The 16,457-nt window shown below is 35.5% G+C and overlaps 2 protein-coding genes across 3 annotated transcripts; one reads left to right on the top strand and one right to left on the bottom strand.

The window, feature by feature from the left end:
- Positions 1–312: 312 nt before the first annotated feature.
- Positions 313–5,936, bottom strand: xrra1 (X-ray radiation resistance associated 1). Of its 2 annotated transcripts, none has more exons than XM_084136386.1 (18): positions 5,715–5,936; positions 5,400–5,521; positions 4,857–5,011; positions 4,668–4,739; positions 4,377–4,449; positions 4,167–4,264; positions 3,909–4,057; positions 3,593–3,700; positions 2,879–3,024; positions 2,742–2,788; positions 2,516–2,644; positions 2,325–2,418; positions 2,104–2,222; positions 1,769–2,017; positions 1,528–1,684; positions 1,316–1,431; positions 1,125–1,218; positions 313–694 (listed from the first exon to the last, which is right to left on the bottom strand). In XM_084136386.1, the coding sequence occupies exons 2-18, from the start codon at positions 5,491–5,493 to the stop codon at positions 537–539; spliced, it is 2,058 nt and encodes a 685-aa protein (XP_083992512.1). In that variant the 5' UTR covers positions 5,494–5,521; positions 5,715–5,936; the 3' UTR covers positions 313–536. The 2 variants fall into 2 exon arrangements, with proteins under 2 accessions (XP_083992512.1, XP_083992513.1); XM_084136387.1 differs by having other exon boundaries at positions 408–694; positions 5,734–5,842.
- A 19-nt stretch (positions 5,937–5,955) lies between these two features.
- Positions 5,956–16,199, top strand: LOC311096999 (uncharacterized protein). The gene is made up of 6 exons (XM_084136467.1): positions 5,956–6,066; positions 6,403–6,638; positions 7,626–8,572; positions 12,950–13,022; positions 14,068–14,316; positions 14,607–16,199. The coding sequence occupies exons 1-6, from the start codon at positions 6,051–6,053 to the stop codon at positions 15,531–15,533; spliced, it is 2,448 nt and encodes an 815-aa protein (XP_083992593.1). The 5' UTR covers positions 5,956–6,050; the 3' UTR covers positions 15,534–16,199.
- The last annotated feature ends 258 nt before the right edge of the window (positions 16,200–16,457 follow it).

Below are 16,457 nucleotides of genomic sequence, written 5' to 3'. Positions count from 1 at the left end.
TATATTAACATTACAATTGACAATGGTATTAAAAAAAAACCTCACTGAGTTACAATGAATTTTGTTCCTATTTCTTTTCTACACCTTTCAAAACATTAAAATTCCATAATGACAAATGCTAAAATATTTCAGGTAAAAATAAGAGATCATTTTTTTTAAGTATACTTTCTGCAAATTACCAATCATTTATTTTATTGTGTCAAAACAATCAAAAGACCTAACAGCCCAATTCTTGCCATATAAAAAAAAATTAAAGTTAAAAAAGGGTGACCAAATCTTGATGTGAAAAAAGGATTCTTTGAGGCTATCCCTCGAAGGGTATATATTTTTTATGTCAAAGAATATGAGATAAAACAAATGCCAATGAGATAAAACAAATACATGATGAAAATAAATGTAACCTAAACTTTAGATTTCTGACAGCAATGACATTTACTGTTTATTTGTATTCAATACAAAAGATCACATTTTGCCGCCATCTCTCCAATATCTTAATGGTGATATTTCTCTAGTAAAAGCAGAAAGTAAAGCACCTGTTAATTTAGATTACACGTCTTCTCAATCTCAATCTGTGCTGCTTGTCCCACTCTTTTCAAATGGGCCGTCCTGTACTTCCTTTTCATGTCCTTCAGCAGAGTTAGTGCTTCTTCATATTCTCTCTTACAAATATCATTCCCTCCCTTGAGTACATTATCTGCATAGAGAATATATGAAGTTGCATTTAATATCGTTCTATGAGCAATGCTGCATTGAAAGTCATTTTATTCATATTAACAGTAGTCTGGAGGTTCCCTAGATGGCATATCCACAATCACTGCACTGAAGTTCATTTATGCAGCACAGTCCAACACACTAGCAATCTGTTAAGTGTTGAAATAATAGAGGAACAGCTGCAGAGCCAAATAGAGCATTTCAAAGTAAACAGTGCCACACAATCACTATAACATCTCAGTAGTGTTCTTGATAGTTGACCTGCAAGTTGATGATAACATTTAAATGCTGCTCCTGCTGAAATAGCATCTTGACTTGCTTAATTACACAGGTTTCCATCTCGGTGTTGTCATTTTAATAAATAAGTGACATTTCAAAGCCTGCCATAAAATGACAAAGGAAGCATCGGTTACCTAAGGGAACTTTGCTTATTGTTTTCGTCTCCTTTATTTGGGCGAGAAGTTCTCCCTTTGACTTCTTTGGTCTCAAAGGTGGCAGATTTCTAATCTGTGAAAAGAATGTTCCTGCTGTGTTATTCATAACAGATGACCCAGGATTCAATAATGGCATTAATATATTATTTGTTGTAGACAACACCACAGACCCTTTTCTCTCTTTCGGCGTACGGCTTCTGAGGAAGGTCCAGATTTGCTTTAGAATCTCTATACACAAGCAGGTTCTTGAGCGTGTGCTCCAAAACCCTTACGGCATGTTGAATTCCTGCGTCGAGAGAAACCAATGACCACACGAACAAACAAAACGGCACTGAGTCAAACAAAGCAACGGGTCAAACAAAGAGTTCAGGAAAATTCTTACCAGAAATCTTAGGCATTTCTGGCTCAGATGTGTCATCAAGTAAGATTTCGTAACCAGTCAGTTTTTCTGGACATGCTTTACTGGCTTTCATTTCCAGGCTGGTTTGCTTTGGATCATCCAGCTCTTCTTGGTATTCAGATTGATGTAGGCCATTAATCTGGAAAATAAAATAAAACAAAAAATGTTTTCTAACATGCATATTAACAAGTCTTGCTATGTAGATTTAGGTACAAAAAATTACCTCTGTCACAAAGAACGGCTCTGCATTTTGATTCGCCTCAAAGGATATGTCTGCACTTGCCAAGTCTAAATGCTCCTGGCCCGTCGCAATGTCTTCCTCGTCTTCAATGCTCGTTTGAGACGATGAGCCAAACTCTGAGGGTTGAGGACTATCTTCTCCAGTGTATTTCTTTGGGCAGAGTGGTTCTGTAGCATGTTGATTTTCCATGATCAAAGGAAATTTTGGTATGTTTGGAATTGTAGTTCTCACCTGAAAATGTAAGTTGAAGGTAAACTGCTTCTGAAAAGACTTCGAAAACATTAAGTGCTAAATCCAAACTTTTAAATTTGTGACACCTTTCTTTTAGGATTGACAGGAAGTTTAATATGTCGCTTAATGCAATCCGTTGACTTTTTTCGCGTTATCTTAATACCCAGCTTGTCTTGAAGAAAACAGGTCAGCATTGGTGGGTCGCCTGTATTGAAAAACACAGAAAGATGTACTTCTTTTTTTTCTTGTCAGATTTAGTTCATTTAATGCCCTAGCAATGAGCCTGCCCGAGGATGTGTGAGCTTACCACTTCTCTGTGTTGTCAAGGGGTTTGAGTGAATAACAAGCTCATTGAGCTTTGGAAACAGTGCCACAGGCAACAATGCCTCTTCCTCAGCTATCTAGAGGGAAAAATTGGCAAAAAGCTCTGCTGTCAATGACTTAATTCAGCTGTCTATGTTTGTTAAAAATCAAAGACACAGATACAAATACACAGACCTCATTGTTGGCCAAATTCAGATGACGAAGTTCCTGAAAAGGTAGACCGAGATCCATGGAGCATCCATCCTCCTTTCTCTGATCATCACAGTATTTTAAGGGACCAGAATGAAGACATGCTTTGTCCTCCTATTGCATATACAAGTTCCATTATAAAATGCTGATGAATATCAATGATAATATTGAGAAAAAAATGGATACGACTTATATAGACTTCCGATCCTACTTCCAATGTTTTTTCTGTTTTTTGCTGGCTTATGGTGATTTCAGAGACTATTTGGCAAAGAAAGGGGAAAAAATGAACAGATAAACAATTTGTTTTCCAACCTAAAATTATTCATTATTATTATTAAATATACTAACACTTTATCCTCTTGTCATTCGTCAGGCTCGCGCTCTGTCCGATGCTCTGTGGCATAATGCCTGTCAGGTCATCTTGTAATGTTGCCATTTGTTCCAAGAATGGGACTCCTGAGATACAATTTCCTTGTAAGTTTAGATGACAAAGCCTAAATGCACAAAAAGTAAGATAAAACGAATTTAAGAGAGAATGTGAGAATCACTTAAATGGATCCTAAATAATAAAATGTCAAATGTAAGCATCATACTTTTGCAGTTTCCTTATTTATTAGTTAATACGTTTATAAATTATACATTTAAAAACAAAACAGAGCCCTCTAATCACTTAGACACATTCATGTTTACAACACGCGTAATTTTCTTGGGCTTCAGCATTGTTTGGTTTAAAATTCTAAAAGGCTGTGCCTCAAGGGGTCAGTCTCCACCAAGAAGAATGAAATCAACTGAGACTGATTTGATAGGCTGCCTAATGTTACTAATAACTGATTGTAATGAGTGCACATTTTGTTTAGAAAATTAGGATTATTTAAATTTTTATTCTTGTAAGAGAGATTTTGTGCTAAATAATATTGTTATTTTGGCTAATTATAATTACATAGATAAATGTATATATATATATATATATATATGATCTGTCTTGTTGCATGAAATGAATTAATTTGAACACTTCAGAAACTTCATTAATGCCACATATTTCTCTAGAAAAAGCTTACTAACCTTTGTAAGTTAGCAAGACTCATAAACACTCCTGGAGATGATAATTTGTTCTCATCAAGCATCAATACTTCAAGTTTTTGAAATAGCAAGGAACCCTGTTGTGTGCTCCTAAGAAAAGGGAAAACTGTTCTAATGTAATTTCAAACATTCAAAACTGCACTGAATCTTCTTGTGTAGTTCTTTTACAAAACTTTAGGCAAAAAGTAACTTGTGACTTAATGTTCCATACTTTTAAAATAAAGGGTAAGCATAGCATTTCTATGCACATATGCTACTTAGATAAAGTCTTTAAAAGAGATTTTAAAGTCTCTTTTACTTTTCTCCAGGGCAGGTACAAGGTCCAGCCATATTGAGTGGAAGCATCTGCAGTTGGTTTCCAGTTAGATGGAGCACCTTCAGACGTGCTAACAGGCCTAGATTTAATATACTTTCTCCTGATATGTTATTGAAAGATAAATCCAAAACCTGAAACAAAGTAATAATGTCAAGCTTTTTAGATCATCACAATACTCACATCTGCTTTAATCGTTCAAGAGCAGAATACGATCACAACCCAGTATTTAAGCAAACTGACCTCCAATCTCTGGAATTCTTCAGCATGAATCTCAAAATTATGGAGACTGTTCAGTGATAGTTCCAATTCCCTTAGTGCAGGAAACCTGTCAAAAGGCTCTAGAAGAAAAAATAAAATAAAATAGGCTAATAATAAATAATAATAATATATACACACATACACACATTTTGTACTTGTCACATTAGAAATATAAAAAAAATATTTGATTACCTAAAGTTAAATGGTTATCAGAGGCATTTATGTAAGTAATGTGATCAAATGTTTCCAAACCCTCAAGTTTGACCTGTTTAAAAGAAAAAGAAAAATCCTTTTGTGATGTAATGGCAGATGGTTTAAACCATTGGTTCTTAAACATTTTGTCCACAATAATAGATAAGAATCTCCATAAGTCATTATCTAAAATTTAAGTTGTTTTAGCTTAAATTAAAGCTTGTTTCCTGAGTCCCCCTGGTAAAGAACTAACAAATGAACTTTAAATAATGTGTTTTACACAGGGCTTACCATTTGCAAATCCTTGCCACTGATGTTAACAGAACAGAGGTCGGAGGGTTTATCCACACAATGCAGTGTAATCTGAAGTATAGTGGAAGTGTGTGTTAGTAAGAGATATTGAACATCAGAGTCACATGTGAAACCAATGAATTAAATAATTAATAGCAGACCCAGTTACTAATGTGAAAGTATTCTTACTAAAAGTTGAGCATCTAAAGTGCTGCTTGCACTCTCTGGTCTTCCCTTTTCATGTTTCCCAGAGTGCACTTCGAAACATGATCCTGAAACGTTTTTCCTTTTTGATATTCCCTCTTCCAATGTATTTTTGTGTGCTACGAGCCAGTGTCCTGCCCCTTTAAAAACAATATATATAATACCACAGTGCACCGTTTAATAGATGCAACTATTTATTTTAAATGTGAAAAATTCAAAGGCATGTTTGCACCATAGTCCGTCATTTTTTTTTATAAAGAAATTAATACTTTTATTTAGCAAGGTTGCATTAAATGGATTAAAAATGACAGTAAATACTTTCACATTGTTAAAATAATTTATATAATCATATAAAAATTAAAGCTATTATAAAGCAAAAGTATTAACTGTCTTCGACATTGATAACAATAAGAAATGTTTCTTGAGCAGCAAATCAGCATATTATAATGATTTATGAAGGATTATTTGACACTAAAAACTGGAGTAACGATGCTGAAAATTCAGCTTTACCATCACAGGAATAATCACCTTCGTTTCTTGGATGAAAATATGATCTTGTTGGGAAGCAATTTGATGGGTAACTTTCTCCATTTTCAAATTTGTAAATCCCCAGTCCTGTCATCTCCTTAGTGAGCTGTTATCTCCTAGACCTAGATAACAATAATGTGATTGTGAACTATTAACGTTACACAGCAAAATACAGACCAACCAAGCCGTTAACCAGATACGTTAAGATTAAGTACTATTTAGTAACTCTGGAAACGTAATTTACATTAACTCGGAACCACTAAGACCCTTCTAGCATGTCTCTCGAATAAACAATACTCGAAGTCTGTTTCTTACCACTGGCTATGTTTCTTACCAACCGTAGTTAAGCGATATGGGAAATGTAGTACTTTTGCAGCGTTTACTGACATCGTTGCGATGTTAACTCTATGAATACAGTTTGAAAATCGTAAATTAATAGAACAAAGAGTTATTCAAGATCCCACTGAATTCATACAAGTGAATGAAAAAAGATACCAAAAAGCTTGTTGGTTCGGAACTACATGTCCCACAATGCACAGCGTGTATTTTGTTTCCTCTTTCGTCTTGTCCAGCTGGAGGAAGCTGGAGACTCGGAGACGGAGAGCTGCCTCATACACGGATTGAATTTAATTCAAACGGATTGCTAATGAGATGCAATGCACGAAAGGTGAACTGTACAGACAGTTCTTATGTATTTATATGTATATATGTATTTAATATTTTCATTAAAAAAAGGTTTGTGGTCGTATCGTTTGATTGAACCATGCATATGTAAGCGACCATTGAAACTTGACTAAATATTTCCCGTTCAGGACGTTTAAGTCGACTTAAATGATTAAGTTTATGTTTATATTAATTAAGCAGGACAAGTATTTTCTCAAGACGTCTCAAAACGAAGAAGTGTCTAGATATGTGCATGAACACTCCAAAAGTTCAAAGTCTACTGCATTACAACGTGTGTCATACTGTATACCTATATATGTTTGCCTACTTGTTTTTCTAGGAATGATTGACAGCATGGCGTCAAAAAGCTACCCAGAAGAACCCCAGCAAGCTCTACCTGCACGAACAGCATTATTCCAGCAGAGGGATGGTAAAACATACAGAATTCCTGCTCTGATCTACATCAGTGATGGTCAGATTTTCCTTGCTTTTGCTGAAGAGCGCAGCTCTCCCCGTGACAGTGATGCAAAAGTGTTGGTCATGAGGAGGGGATTACTGCTAAATGGATCTCTTCAAGTAATTAAACTATTTCCTGTACAATATATTTTAATGTATTCATATTTAATAATATACTCTAGGCCCTACTGTTAAAAAGTTGGGGGTCAATACGATTTTTGTTGCTGTTTGGGGGTGGTATATAATAAATTACTTTTAGTCAGCAAGGATGCATTTGATCAGTGACAGTAAAGGCTTTTACATTGTTAAAGAGATTTTATTTAAAAATAAATTCTGTTCTATTGAACCTTTTTTCTTTTGAAAAAAAAAAGGTTTTCATAAAAATAATAACTGTTTTCAACATTAATAATAATAAGAAATGTTTCTTGAGCACGTGGATGAGGATAATGTGACTGTTGAAAATTCAGCTTTGCCATCACTGGAATAAATTACACTTTAAATGTTAAAATGTAATCAAATAGAAGTAATTGTATAGTGTAATAATATTTCACAATATTTCTCTTAAAGGGTTAGTTCACCCAAAAATTTAAATTCTGTCAGTAATTACTCACCCTCATGTTGTTCCAACCCCGTAAGACATTCGTTCATCTTCGGAACACAAATTAAGATATTTTTGATTAAATCTGAGAGCTGGGAGCTCATCGCTTTATAAACTTAAGATTGAGCCACTGTAGTCACTTGGACTATATTAACGATGTCTTTAATGCATTTTCTGGGCCAGCAAGTTATAATGTCTTAGAAGCCTATGGAGGAGTGAGACAGCTCTCAGATTTAATCAAAAATATCTTAATTTGTGTTCCGAAGATGAACGAAGGTCTTACGGGGTTGGAACAACATGAGGGTGAGTAATTACTGACAGAATTTTCATTTTTGGGTGAACTAACCCTTTAATGCATTTTGATCAAATAAATGCAGCCTCGGTGAGCATCAGAGACTTCTTTTAAAAACATTTAAAAAAATCTTACCAACCCCAAGCTTTTGAACAATAATGTATGATTTCATAATTCAATATTTGTATGCAATTTAATGAATTGTCATTGTGTGCAGTGGTCTCCTGTTCAAACACTCTCTTCTGCCTGTTTGCCGGATCATCGCACTATGAATCCTTGTCCAGTCTATGAGAGGAAATCCAAAACCATCTATCTGTTTTTTGTCTGCATATTGGGCAATACCACAGAGCATTACCAGATTGCTACGGGTAGGAACAAAGCCCGGCTGTGTTACATCACTAGTACAGACTATGGTCAGAGCTGGAGCAAGTTAACAGATTTATCAAATAGCGTTATTGGAGATGAGATTTGCAACTGGGCTACTTTTGCAGTAGGACCAGGACATGGGATTCAGATGAAAAGCGGAAGACTAATCATTCCAGCTTATGTTTATTACATACACTGTAGGTGTTTTCATTTTCCACTCAAAGTCAGGTCTCATGCTTTATCATTCTATAGTGATGACTGTGGTGTCACCTGGCAGATGGGGGAGAAAATCCAAATGAAATCCTGTGAATGTGAGATGGCTGAGATAATAGACTATGCTGATCGGAGTCATTTGTACTGCAATGCCCGTAGTACAGGCCACAGAGTAGAGGCTTTAAGTAAAAGCAGCGGAGCAGATTTTGACAACCCTCACTTTGCAAAGAAACTAGTGGAGCCCCATCACGGCTGCCAGGGTAGCGTGTTGAGCTTCCCCGTGCCCGAGCCATCGGAGGAAGGGGAGCAGAAACCAAGTGATTGCTTGATACTGTCAGACACAAAAACTTGGTTACTCTACTCCCATCCAACTAATAAAAAGAAAAGGAAGGATCTTGGAGTTTACTTGAATAAATCACCCTTGAATTCTTCTGGTTGGGGCCGTCCATGGATCATCCGTAATGGTCCCAGTGGATACTCAGACTTGACGCAGTGTGAGGAGCGATTTGCCTGCCTCATGGAGTGTGGAGAGAAAAGTGAGATTGAGGAGATAGCCTTTGTGGAATTCAAGCTCAGCGATGTATTGTGCACTTGAAATGACACAAGAGCAAATTAAATTCATTAGGACTTCCTGTGGGATCTTTTAACATTTGCTTCTGGGTTAGATTTACATCTTTCGGCAGGATAAAAAAAAAGAAATTGCATTTTGAATTCAGATAGATTTATCTAAGGTGAATCCTAGCAGCTCTTGAAATCATGAAACTGTCATGATATAAAAAAAACTTAGCTGTTATTGTGATCATTTAATTATGCCTTTATTGGTGCTGGCTTAATAATGTAAAGCATGCTTTACCTTGTATTTATTTATTGTAAGACATATGGCTGTTATATACATTGACTTTAGTTGTAGGAGTGGATGGTGGTCACTGCTCATTTGTATGTCAAATCTCTTCGAGGACTGAAATGAAGTGTCAAACTGTGCATGCTAAAATACTGATTATTCTTGGAAAATAAAAACATAGGTTATTTATATACTTGCATATACATAAATACTTATTTAAAAAAATGCCATTTGCCAGGTAGCTCCTTAAAGCACTTTTTTTTTACTGAATCTAAAATGAAGTATGCCATTCTAGTCTGCTTGATTTGTATGTTATACTGTGTGTGTAGACCTTTTTTAATTGATTCACTTGGTTGGTTGAATTACATTTTCAAAAATGAAGATATTTCCTAATACCACCTGCTACTGGCTTGGGGTGCAAAAGTTACTTTAGCTCGTCAATTTAACATGTACTAACTTTGGTGTAGCGTTTACTTTTTTCTCTTCATTTTTTTGTAGCCTAATAGCTGTGTTGCGTCTGTAATTGCCAATTGTGTTTTCATTTAAAGTAGCCTACTTCACTGTTTTAGACTGGTGTCACTGAAACTTTTGGAATGATATGGATAATTTAGTGTGGTCATCATTATAATCAAAATTGACTGATTGTGTTAGATATAATCTGAAGCCAAATATTACAATTATATAAGGTGGACATTATATTGTAGCCTACTAATATATAACATTAAAACGATTGTAAGTTTTCTCTCAACTTGTGCATTATTCAGTATCATTTCAAGATGTGAACTAGAAAGTGTCTCATTTTACAATTATATTATATTTTGTTATGTCTGTAGGGGGCGATCTTAAGTTGTCAGCCCTGTTACCATGATGTTGTACAGTAAATTGAAAAATGGATATTTGTAGAAATCATAGACCGTAAAAAATAAAAAATAAATAAAAAAGTAATAAACACGCAAGGATTAAAGTTATCCGTCGCTATGACGGATTCCCGTTAATTGCAGCGAGTCTACGACGGATTTCCGTCAATTGCAGGGTTCCCGACTGTCCTTATGTGTTAAATTCACTCATAATTTTAAGGCCGTAAATATGCTTACATTTCTCAAATAGTGTAATAAATGTTTTAATTTCCGTTTGAATAGGTCTTACTCTTGAAAAAAGGGGGGGAATATTAACCCTGCTGAGGGGGATGTGATCAAAGCCTGGAGTGGAGCACGTTCCTCTCTGCACTCTAATTCTGTAATCACTCCGCTCTGACTCCACTCCGGGTTTTCCATTCCCGCTCAAGCGGGATATCGTGCCTGCGCTGAGTTTCGGTTCATTTATGAGACGCCCACGAACTATGGAGGTAGATTTGTGTCTTTATTATTCAATCAAAAAAAAGGTTGCTTCAATCAAAAAATATATTTTCAATCAAAAAAACCCGTTTCAATCAAAGAAAAAAAGTGTTTGAATGCAAAAATATATTTGAGACTCAAAAAAATGCATTTGAACACTATTTTTTTTTGCTTGAAAATGTTTTTTTTGATAGAAGTGAAGGTTTTTTTGTTTGAAGCAACTTTTTTGATTGAAGTATTGTTGTTTTGTGTTTGGGCCATATTATGGGTAGGACATTTGTGTCTTTATAATTCAATCAAAAAAGAAGTTGCTTCAAACAAACAAAAAATATTTTCAATAAAAAAATCACTTCAATCAAAAAATAAACCTTTTCAATCATAGAAAAAATGTTTTTGAATGCAAAAAAATATTTGAGATTCAAAAAATTGCACTTGAACACTTTTTTTTTGATTGAAAATGTTTTCTTTGATTGAAGTAATCTTTTTTGTGTTTGGACCATGTTATGGGTAGGACATTTGTGTCTTAATTATTCAATCCCAAAAAAGTTGCTTCAATCAAAAAAAAAACATTTTCAATCAAAAAAAAATATTTTCAATCAAAGAAAAAACTGTTTAAATGCAAAAAAAAAAAAAATCATTTGAAGTGTTTTTTTTTTTATTGAACTTTCTTTTTTTTTGAATGAAGTGAAAAAAGTTTTGAAGTCGTTTTTTTTTTAAATCATTTTGACACAAACGTACCGCAGTGGGGGCGGGTGCTTCCCCATTGGTCAGACATGCTTGAGTGACAAGTGTCTACACCAACGACGTCTTTCTGACAAGCAAGTCATGGTCGCCACTCGCCAGCGAGCCAGGAAGCAGTGGTGGAGTTGTTGGTAAGTAGATAAAACCGTATTAAAATGATTGGTGTCACGTTATTAGCCTACTCTGTTTGATATTTCGATTAAACATACAGCTTGCTAACTTAGCTCACGTTGACTAATTTGTGTGATGGTGTTAGATATCTGACGCCTCATATTGTCAGGCAGGCTAGCAGGGTGCGCTAACGGCTAATTGAATTGTTTATTTCACTTAAGTAACGTTACAGAGGCTTGCTATGTGCTAGTGCTATATTGTGTTATAATACGTAACGTCATTAGTGGTCAAACAACAGTCCACAGGCCAACTGTTGCCCACAGCGCTGCCTGTTTAGCAGCAACAGGCTTACATATGCCGTCCCGTACGGAAAATAATGTTGTTATAATTGGCACAATACTTTAAGCTAGTAACTACTTGTACACTATGTCAGACAATAAGCATCACTTCATTGAACTGCCAGTTTTCCATGTGGAGTTGTGCAGGACATTAGGCTACTTATAAATAATGCCTGACACAGCTAGTTTGCGCACCGAGCAACGGAATATATATTCATGTTACCGGTGGTATGCAACATTATTTTCCGTACGGGACGGCATATGTAAGCCCCGCTCTCAAAATAACAGCATCTGCCTCTGTGTCTGCGAGCATTTGACTGTGATGGTGGGGAGACCACTACCCGTGAGCGAGAGAGAGAGCGGGACGGTCAAATAGCTGTAATCCTGTGGGCTGTGTGAGAAGATAGACTCAGGCTCTGCATGACCTGTTGCTGCTAAACAGGCAGCGCTGTGGGCAACAGTTGGCCTGTGGACTGTTGTTTGACCACTAATGACGTTACGTATTATAACACAATATAGCACAAGCACATAGCAAGCCTCTGTAACGTTACTTAAGTGAAATAAACAATTCAATTAGCCGTTAGCGCACCCTGCTAGCCTGCCTGACAATATGAGGCGTCAGATATCTAACACCATCACACAAATTAGTCAACGTGAGCTAAGTTAGCAAGCTGTATGTTTAATCGAAATATCAAACAGAGTAGGCTAATAACGTGACACCAATCATTTTAATACGGTTTTATCTACTTACCAACAACTCCACCACTGCTTCCTGGCTCGCTGGCGAGTGGCGACCATGACTTGCTTGTCAGAAAGACGTCGTTGGTGTAGACACTTGTCACTCAAACATGTCTGACCAATGGGGAAGCACCCGCCCCCACTGCGGTACGTTTGTGTCAAAATGATTTTAAAAAAAAACGACTTCAAAACTTTTTTCACTTCATTCAAAAAAAAAGAAAGTTCAATAAAAAAAAACACTTCAAATGATTTTTTTTTTTTTGCATTTAAACAGTTTTTTCTTTGATTGAAATTATTTTTTTTTTTATTGAAAATGTTTTTTTTTGATTGAAGCAACTTTTTTGGGATTGAATAATTAAGACACAAATGTCCTACCCATAACATGGTCCAAACACAAAAAAGATTACTTCAATCAAAGAAAACATTTTCAATCAAAAAAAAAGTGTTCAAGTGCAATTTTTTGAGTCTCAAATATTTTTTTGCATTCAAAAACATTTTTTCTATGATTGAAAAGGTTTATTTTTTGATTGAAGTGATTTTTTTATTGAAAATATTTTTTGTTTGTTTGAAGCAACTTCTTTTTTGATTGAATTATAAAGACACAAATGTCCTACCCATAATATGGCCCAAACACAAAACAACAATACTTCAATCAAAAAAGTTGCTTCAAACAAAAAAACCTTCACTTCTATCAAAAAAAACATTTTCAAGCAAAAAAAAATAGTGTTCAAATGCATTTTTTTGAGTCTCAAATATATTTTTGCATTCAAACACTTTTTTTCTTTGATTGAAACGGGTTTTTTTGATTGAAAATATATTTTTTGATTGAAGCAACCTTTTTTTTGATTGAATAATAAAGACACAAATCTACCTCCATAACGAACCCCCATAGCAGGATCACTAGCAAGGACCTCGTATTTATGAAATCCTGCGTAAGGCCCTGCTCATGCAGTTCACTTTTCATATAGGCTAATCAACATAGATAAAATAAAAAAATAGCATTATATTATTTATTTATAATGGGTTAAAACAGATATTATATTAGGCTAGTTTGTGATAGTAGCTCACTTTTCGGCAAAAGCTCTGTTGGCTTTTATTATTTGAGAAATAAAAACTTGCGTTAAAGTTATGAAAATGGTTAATTATTTGTAGGCTATGACTACATCACAAAGAGTCAAGTCTTGAAAAAGCATTTGATTGAAAACATTGAAATTTCATACAATTTGTAAATAATAGAAACGCAGTTCAAAATGGCCTTTCTTTAAATGCAAATGTTCTTTGTGTAGGCTATTTCATTTGTGAAGGTAAAGCATGTAGTCACTATACTCCTAATTACAAGAAGAAAAAACTGCTCTTTAACTGGGGGTGACAAAAATCTATTACCCTACTCGTCTAGCTGGTCGCAGTAAAAAAAAAAAAACCAGCGCGTGTAAGATCAAGTTTGGTTTCTGGTGGAAGTCTGTGGTCAAGTATTCTGCAGCTCACGTTTTTGTAGCAGAAAAGACAAGAACATTTCTGTGAGTATGTCATTCATGCGGTATCAACATGTTTCACGTTGCTACTTAGTACGCTTTAGTAGGCTACTACAGTACGCTTTAAAAGGCAGCTACATAGTCACTGAAAAACAACGGGAACAAGTTTGGCTAAAAGTAACTTTCAAGGCGGCAAGCGTCGGTCGAACCGTCACGTTTGCTTTCATGTTTCATTATTTGTCGTGCACGTGCTTCGTGGTATGGTTAGTTTTATGACCGCTTGTAATTTGATCGAAGTAAGGGAAATACACACTCTCCAACTCCAACAAACCCACACACTGCACAACGCAATCTCTCTATAGTGTAGCCTACGTGGAGATAGCCAAATGAAGGAAGGACGGGGTACAGCAAAAATATTCTATCTTTCATAAATATAGCTTAAACAAGCCCTCTATAGGACTTCACCACGTGAATGCTAATATAAAACTGCTTATTCTATTTCTAGGACTTAAATTTAATAATGGACAAAACACAACCAGGAAGCAAATCAAGACCCTTTCCACTAACAACATTATTCAAACAAGAGAGTCAAAACTCTGAAAGAAAGCAGGTGACGTACAGAATTCCAGCTCTCATCTATATCAGTGACAATCAAACCTTCCTTGCTTTTGCTGAAAAGAGAAAAACTGCTGATGACACGGATGCAGATGTCCTTGTTATGAGAAAAGGAATATGGAAAGATGAAAGAGTTGAGGTGAGACTTTACATTAATATTTAGTCAGTCTTATACATTATTACACAGTTCTCTGGAATTTCAGAAGTAATATTAGGCCTGTAGCCTAAAAGTAAAATGATCAAATCATTTCAACTCGAATCAGTATTTCATGTCCATTTATTTCGGTGAGTAGCATATAATAGCATATAATAAGCATAAACTTTCTATTTTAATACAAGATTTTTTAAATAAGACATGAATAATATCACCACAATGTTTATTATTTTATAAAAAATAAAATCTTTTTTTTTTTTTTTTTTTTTTTTCAGTGGAATAGTGGTCATGAGTTGCTCACTTCAGCTTGTCAACCAAACCGCCGCAGCATGAATCCATGTCCGGTCTATGAGAGAGATTCCAAGACCCTTTTTCTGTTTTTCATCACTGTTCCTGTTGGGGTCTCTGAACACAAACAAATACATAAAAATGAGAATCAGGCACAACTTTGTTACATAACCAGTAAGGACACTGGCAAGACCTGGAGCCATATTACAGACTTGACAGCAGATGTGATTGGTGAGCAGGTGAAGGACTGGGCCACCTTTGCTGTTGGACCAGGACATGGTGTTCAAATGAAGAACGGGAGACTGATTATCCCGGCCTATGTGTATCCTTGCCACCCACTCAAATGTAAGCCCACAGCGCATGCATTTGCATTCTACAGTGATAATAAAGGAAGCACTTGGCATGTTGGAAAACGTATGGATGGTGAGTCTTGTGAGTGTCAGATGGCTGAGATCATAGATGACAAAGGTAACAGTACACTGTACTGCAATGCTCGAAGTACATCCGGCCATAGAGTCGAGGCTCTAAGTAAGAGTGATGGAGAACATTTTGACAAACTTTCATCTGAACATAAGCTGACAGAGACTGGACATGGTTGCCAAGGAAGTGTGTTGAGTTTTGCTCCTGATAAAGCTCCTGAAAACACATGGCTACTTTATTGCCATCCAACCAATCCAAGCAAGAGAACGTGCCTTGGCGTCTACTTGAATAAAACCCCTTTGGATGCCTCTGGATGGGAGGATCATAAATTGATCATCCATTTTGGTCCAAGTGGATACTCAGATCTGGCTCAGTGTGGGGATGGAAAACACGTTGCCTGTCTCATGGAATGTGGAGAGATAAGTTATGTTGAAGGCATAGCTTTTGCCCTTTTTAAACTCAGTGATGTCATCCAGGCCAAAGGCGCTGAATGAGACAGCAAATCAAGTTTAGATAGTAAATGATTAAAATACATCTAAAATAATGGACATGTACTCACAAAGCTGAAATTAGACATTTTTAGATCTTCAAAATATGAAGATCTTATACAAAACTGTTCAAAAGTTTGGGTTCAGTAAGATTTTTAATTTTAGAAATTAATACTTTTATTCAGAAAAGATGCACTAAATGAATAACGAATCTTGCTGTTCCCTATTCATCAAACTCTTAATATCATATTTTCACAAAATGTAAGCAGCACAGCTGTCTTCAACCTTGATAATAATAAGAAATATTACTTGAGCACCAAATCTGCATATAGAATGATTTCTGAAAGATCATGTGTCACTAAAGACTGGTGTAATGATGCTAAAAATATCCATTAATAATAATGCAAATCAGTTTTGTGCTATTATTAAATTTTTGTTGTTAATGTCAGTTTTTTTCTATTGCAAAAGTATATAGCCAGCTGCTTTCCTCACTACCGCAACAGTTCTTCTTCCAACTCTCCACTGCTCTTATGCTTTTTTTTCTGTTCATTTGTTACAAACTTATTTAAGTAGTCCTTTAGTGCATAAGTTGTATCTCGAGCCCTCTATCTTGGACAGCATTAATTATGTGAACATGCAAACTTCTAAAAATATTAAAGTGAATGCAACCCTTCAATGCCTCTGGTTGAAATCTGTCATAATTGAGCATCCATATGATCCCAATGTAAAATGTGCAAGCTGTAGTTTTTCTGTAACTCTTGAAATCACTGAATATCTTAGAAACCCTATAGGGTATTAGTATTGTGTTGCACATTCTGTTGCTTCTGCTGCATCACACCTTATACTTTTCACTTACTGTTACTTTTATTTGAGTGCTCAGTTAAGATAAGGGCCTCATGTTTTGATTAATTTGTGCAGAGGTGTGGCTGT

The sequence above is a fragment of the Abramis brama genome (genome assembly GCF_963993115.1).
Source record: "Abramis brama genome assembly, chromosome: 15".
NCBI lineage: Eukaryota > Metazoa > Chordata > Actinopteri > Cypriniformes > Leuciscidae > Abramis > Abramis brama.
This window is presented reverse-complemented; position numbering and strand designations above follow the sequence as displayed.

Bases quoted from the DNA above. Each gene is read 5' to 3' on its own strand.
- xrra1 (XM_084136386.1), bottom strand. From the start codon at position 5,493: ATGACAGGACTGGGGATTTACAAATTTGAAAATGGAGAAAGTTACCCA. The intron at 2,645-2,741 runs GTAGGATCGGAA...TATATGCAATAG, and splicing joins AAACAGAAAAAACATTGGAA to GAGGACAAAGCATGTCTTCA. The intron at 1,219-1,315 runs GTCTGTGGTGTT...TTCTTTTCACAG, and splicing joins ACGCCGAAAGAGAGAAAAGG to ATTAGAAATCTGCCACCTTT.
- LOC311096999 (XM_084136467.1), top strand. The intron at 8,573-12,949 runs GTGCACTTGAAA...TGAATAATAAAG, and splicing joins TTCAAGCTCAGCGATGTATT to ACACAAATCTACCTCCATAA. The intron at 14,317-14,606 runs GTGAGACTTTAC...TTTTTTTTTCAG, and splicing joins GGAAAGATGAAAGAGTTGAG to TGGAATAGTGGTCATGAGTT.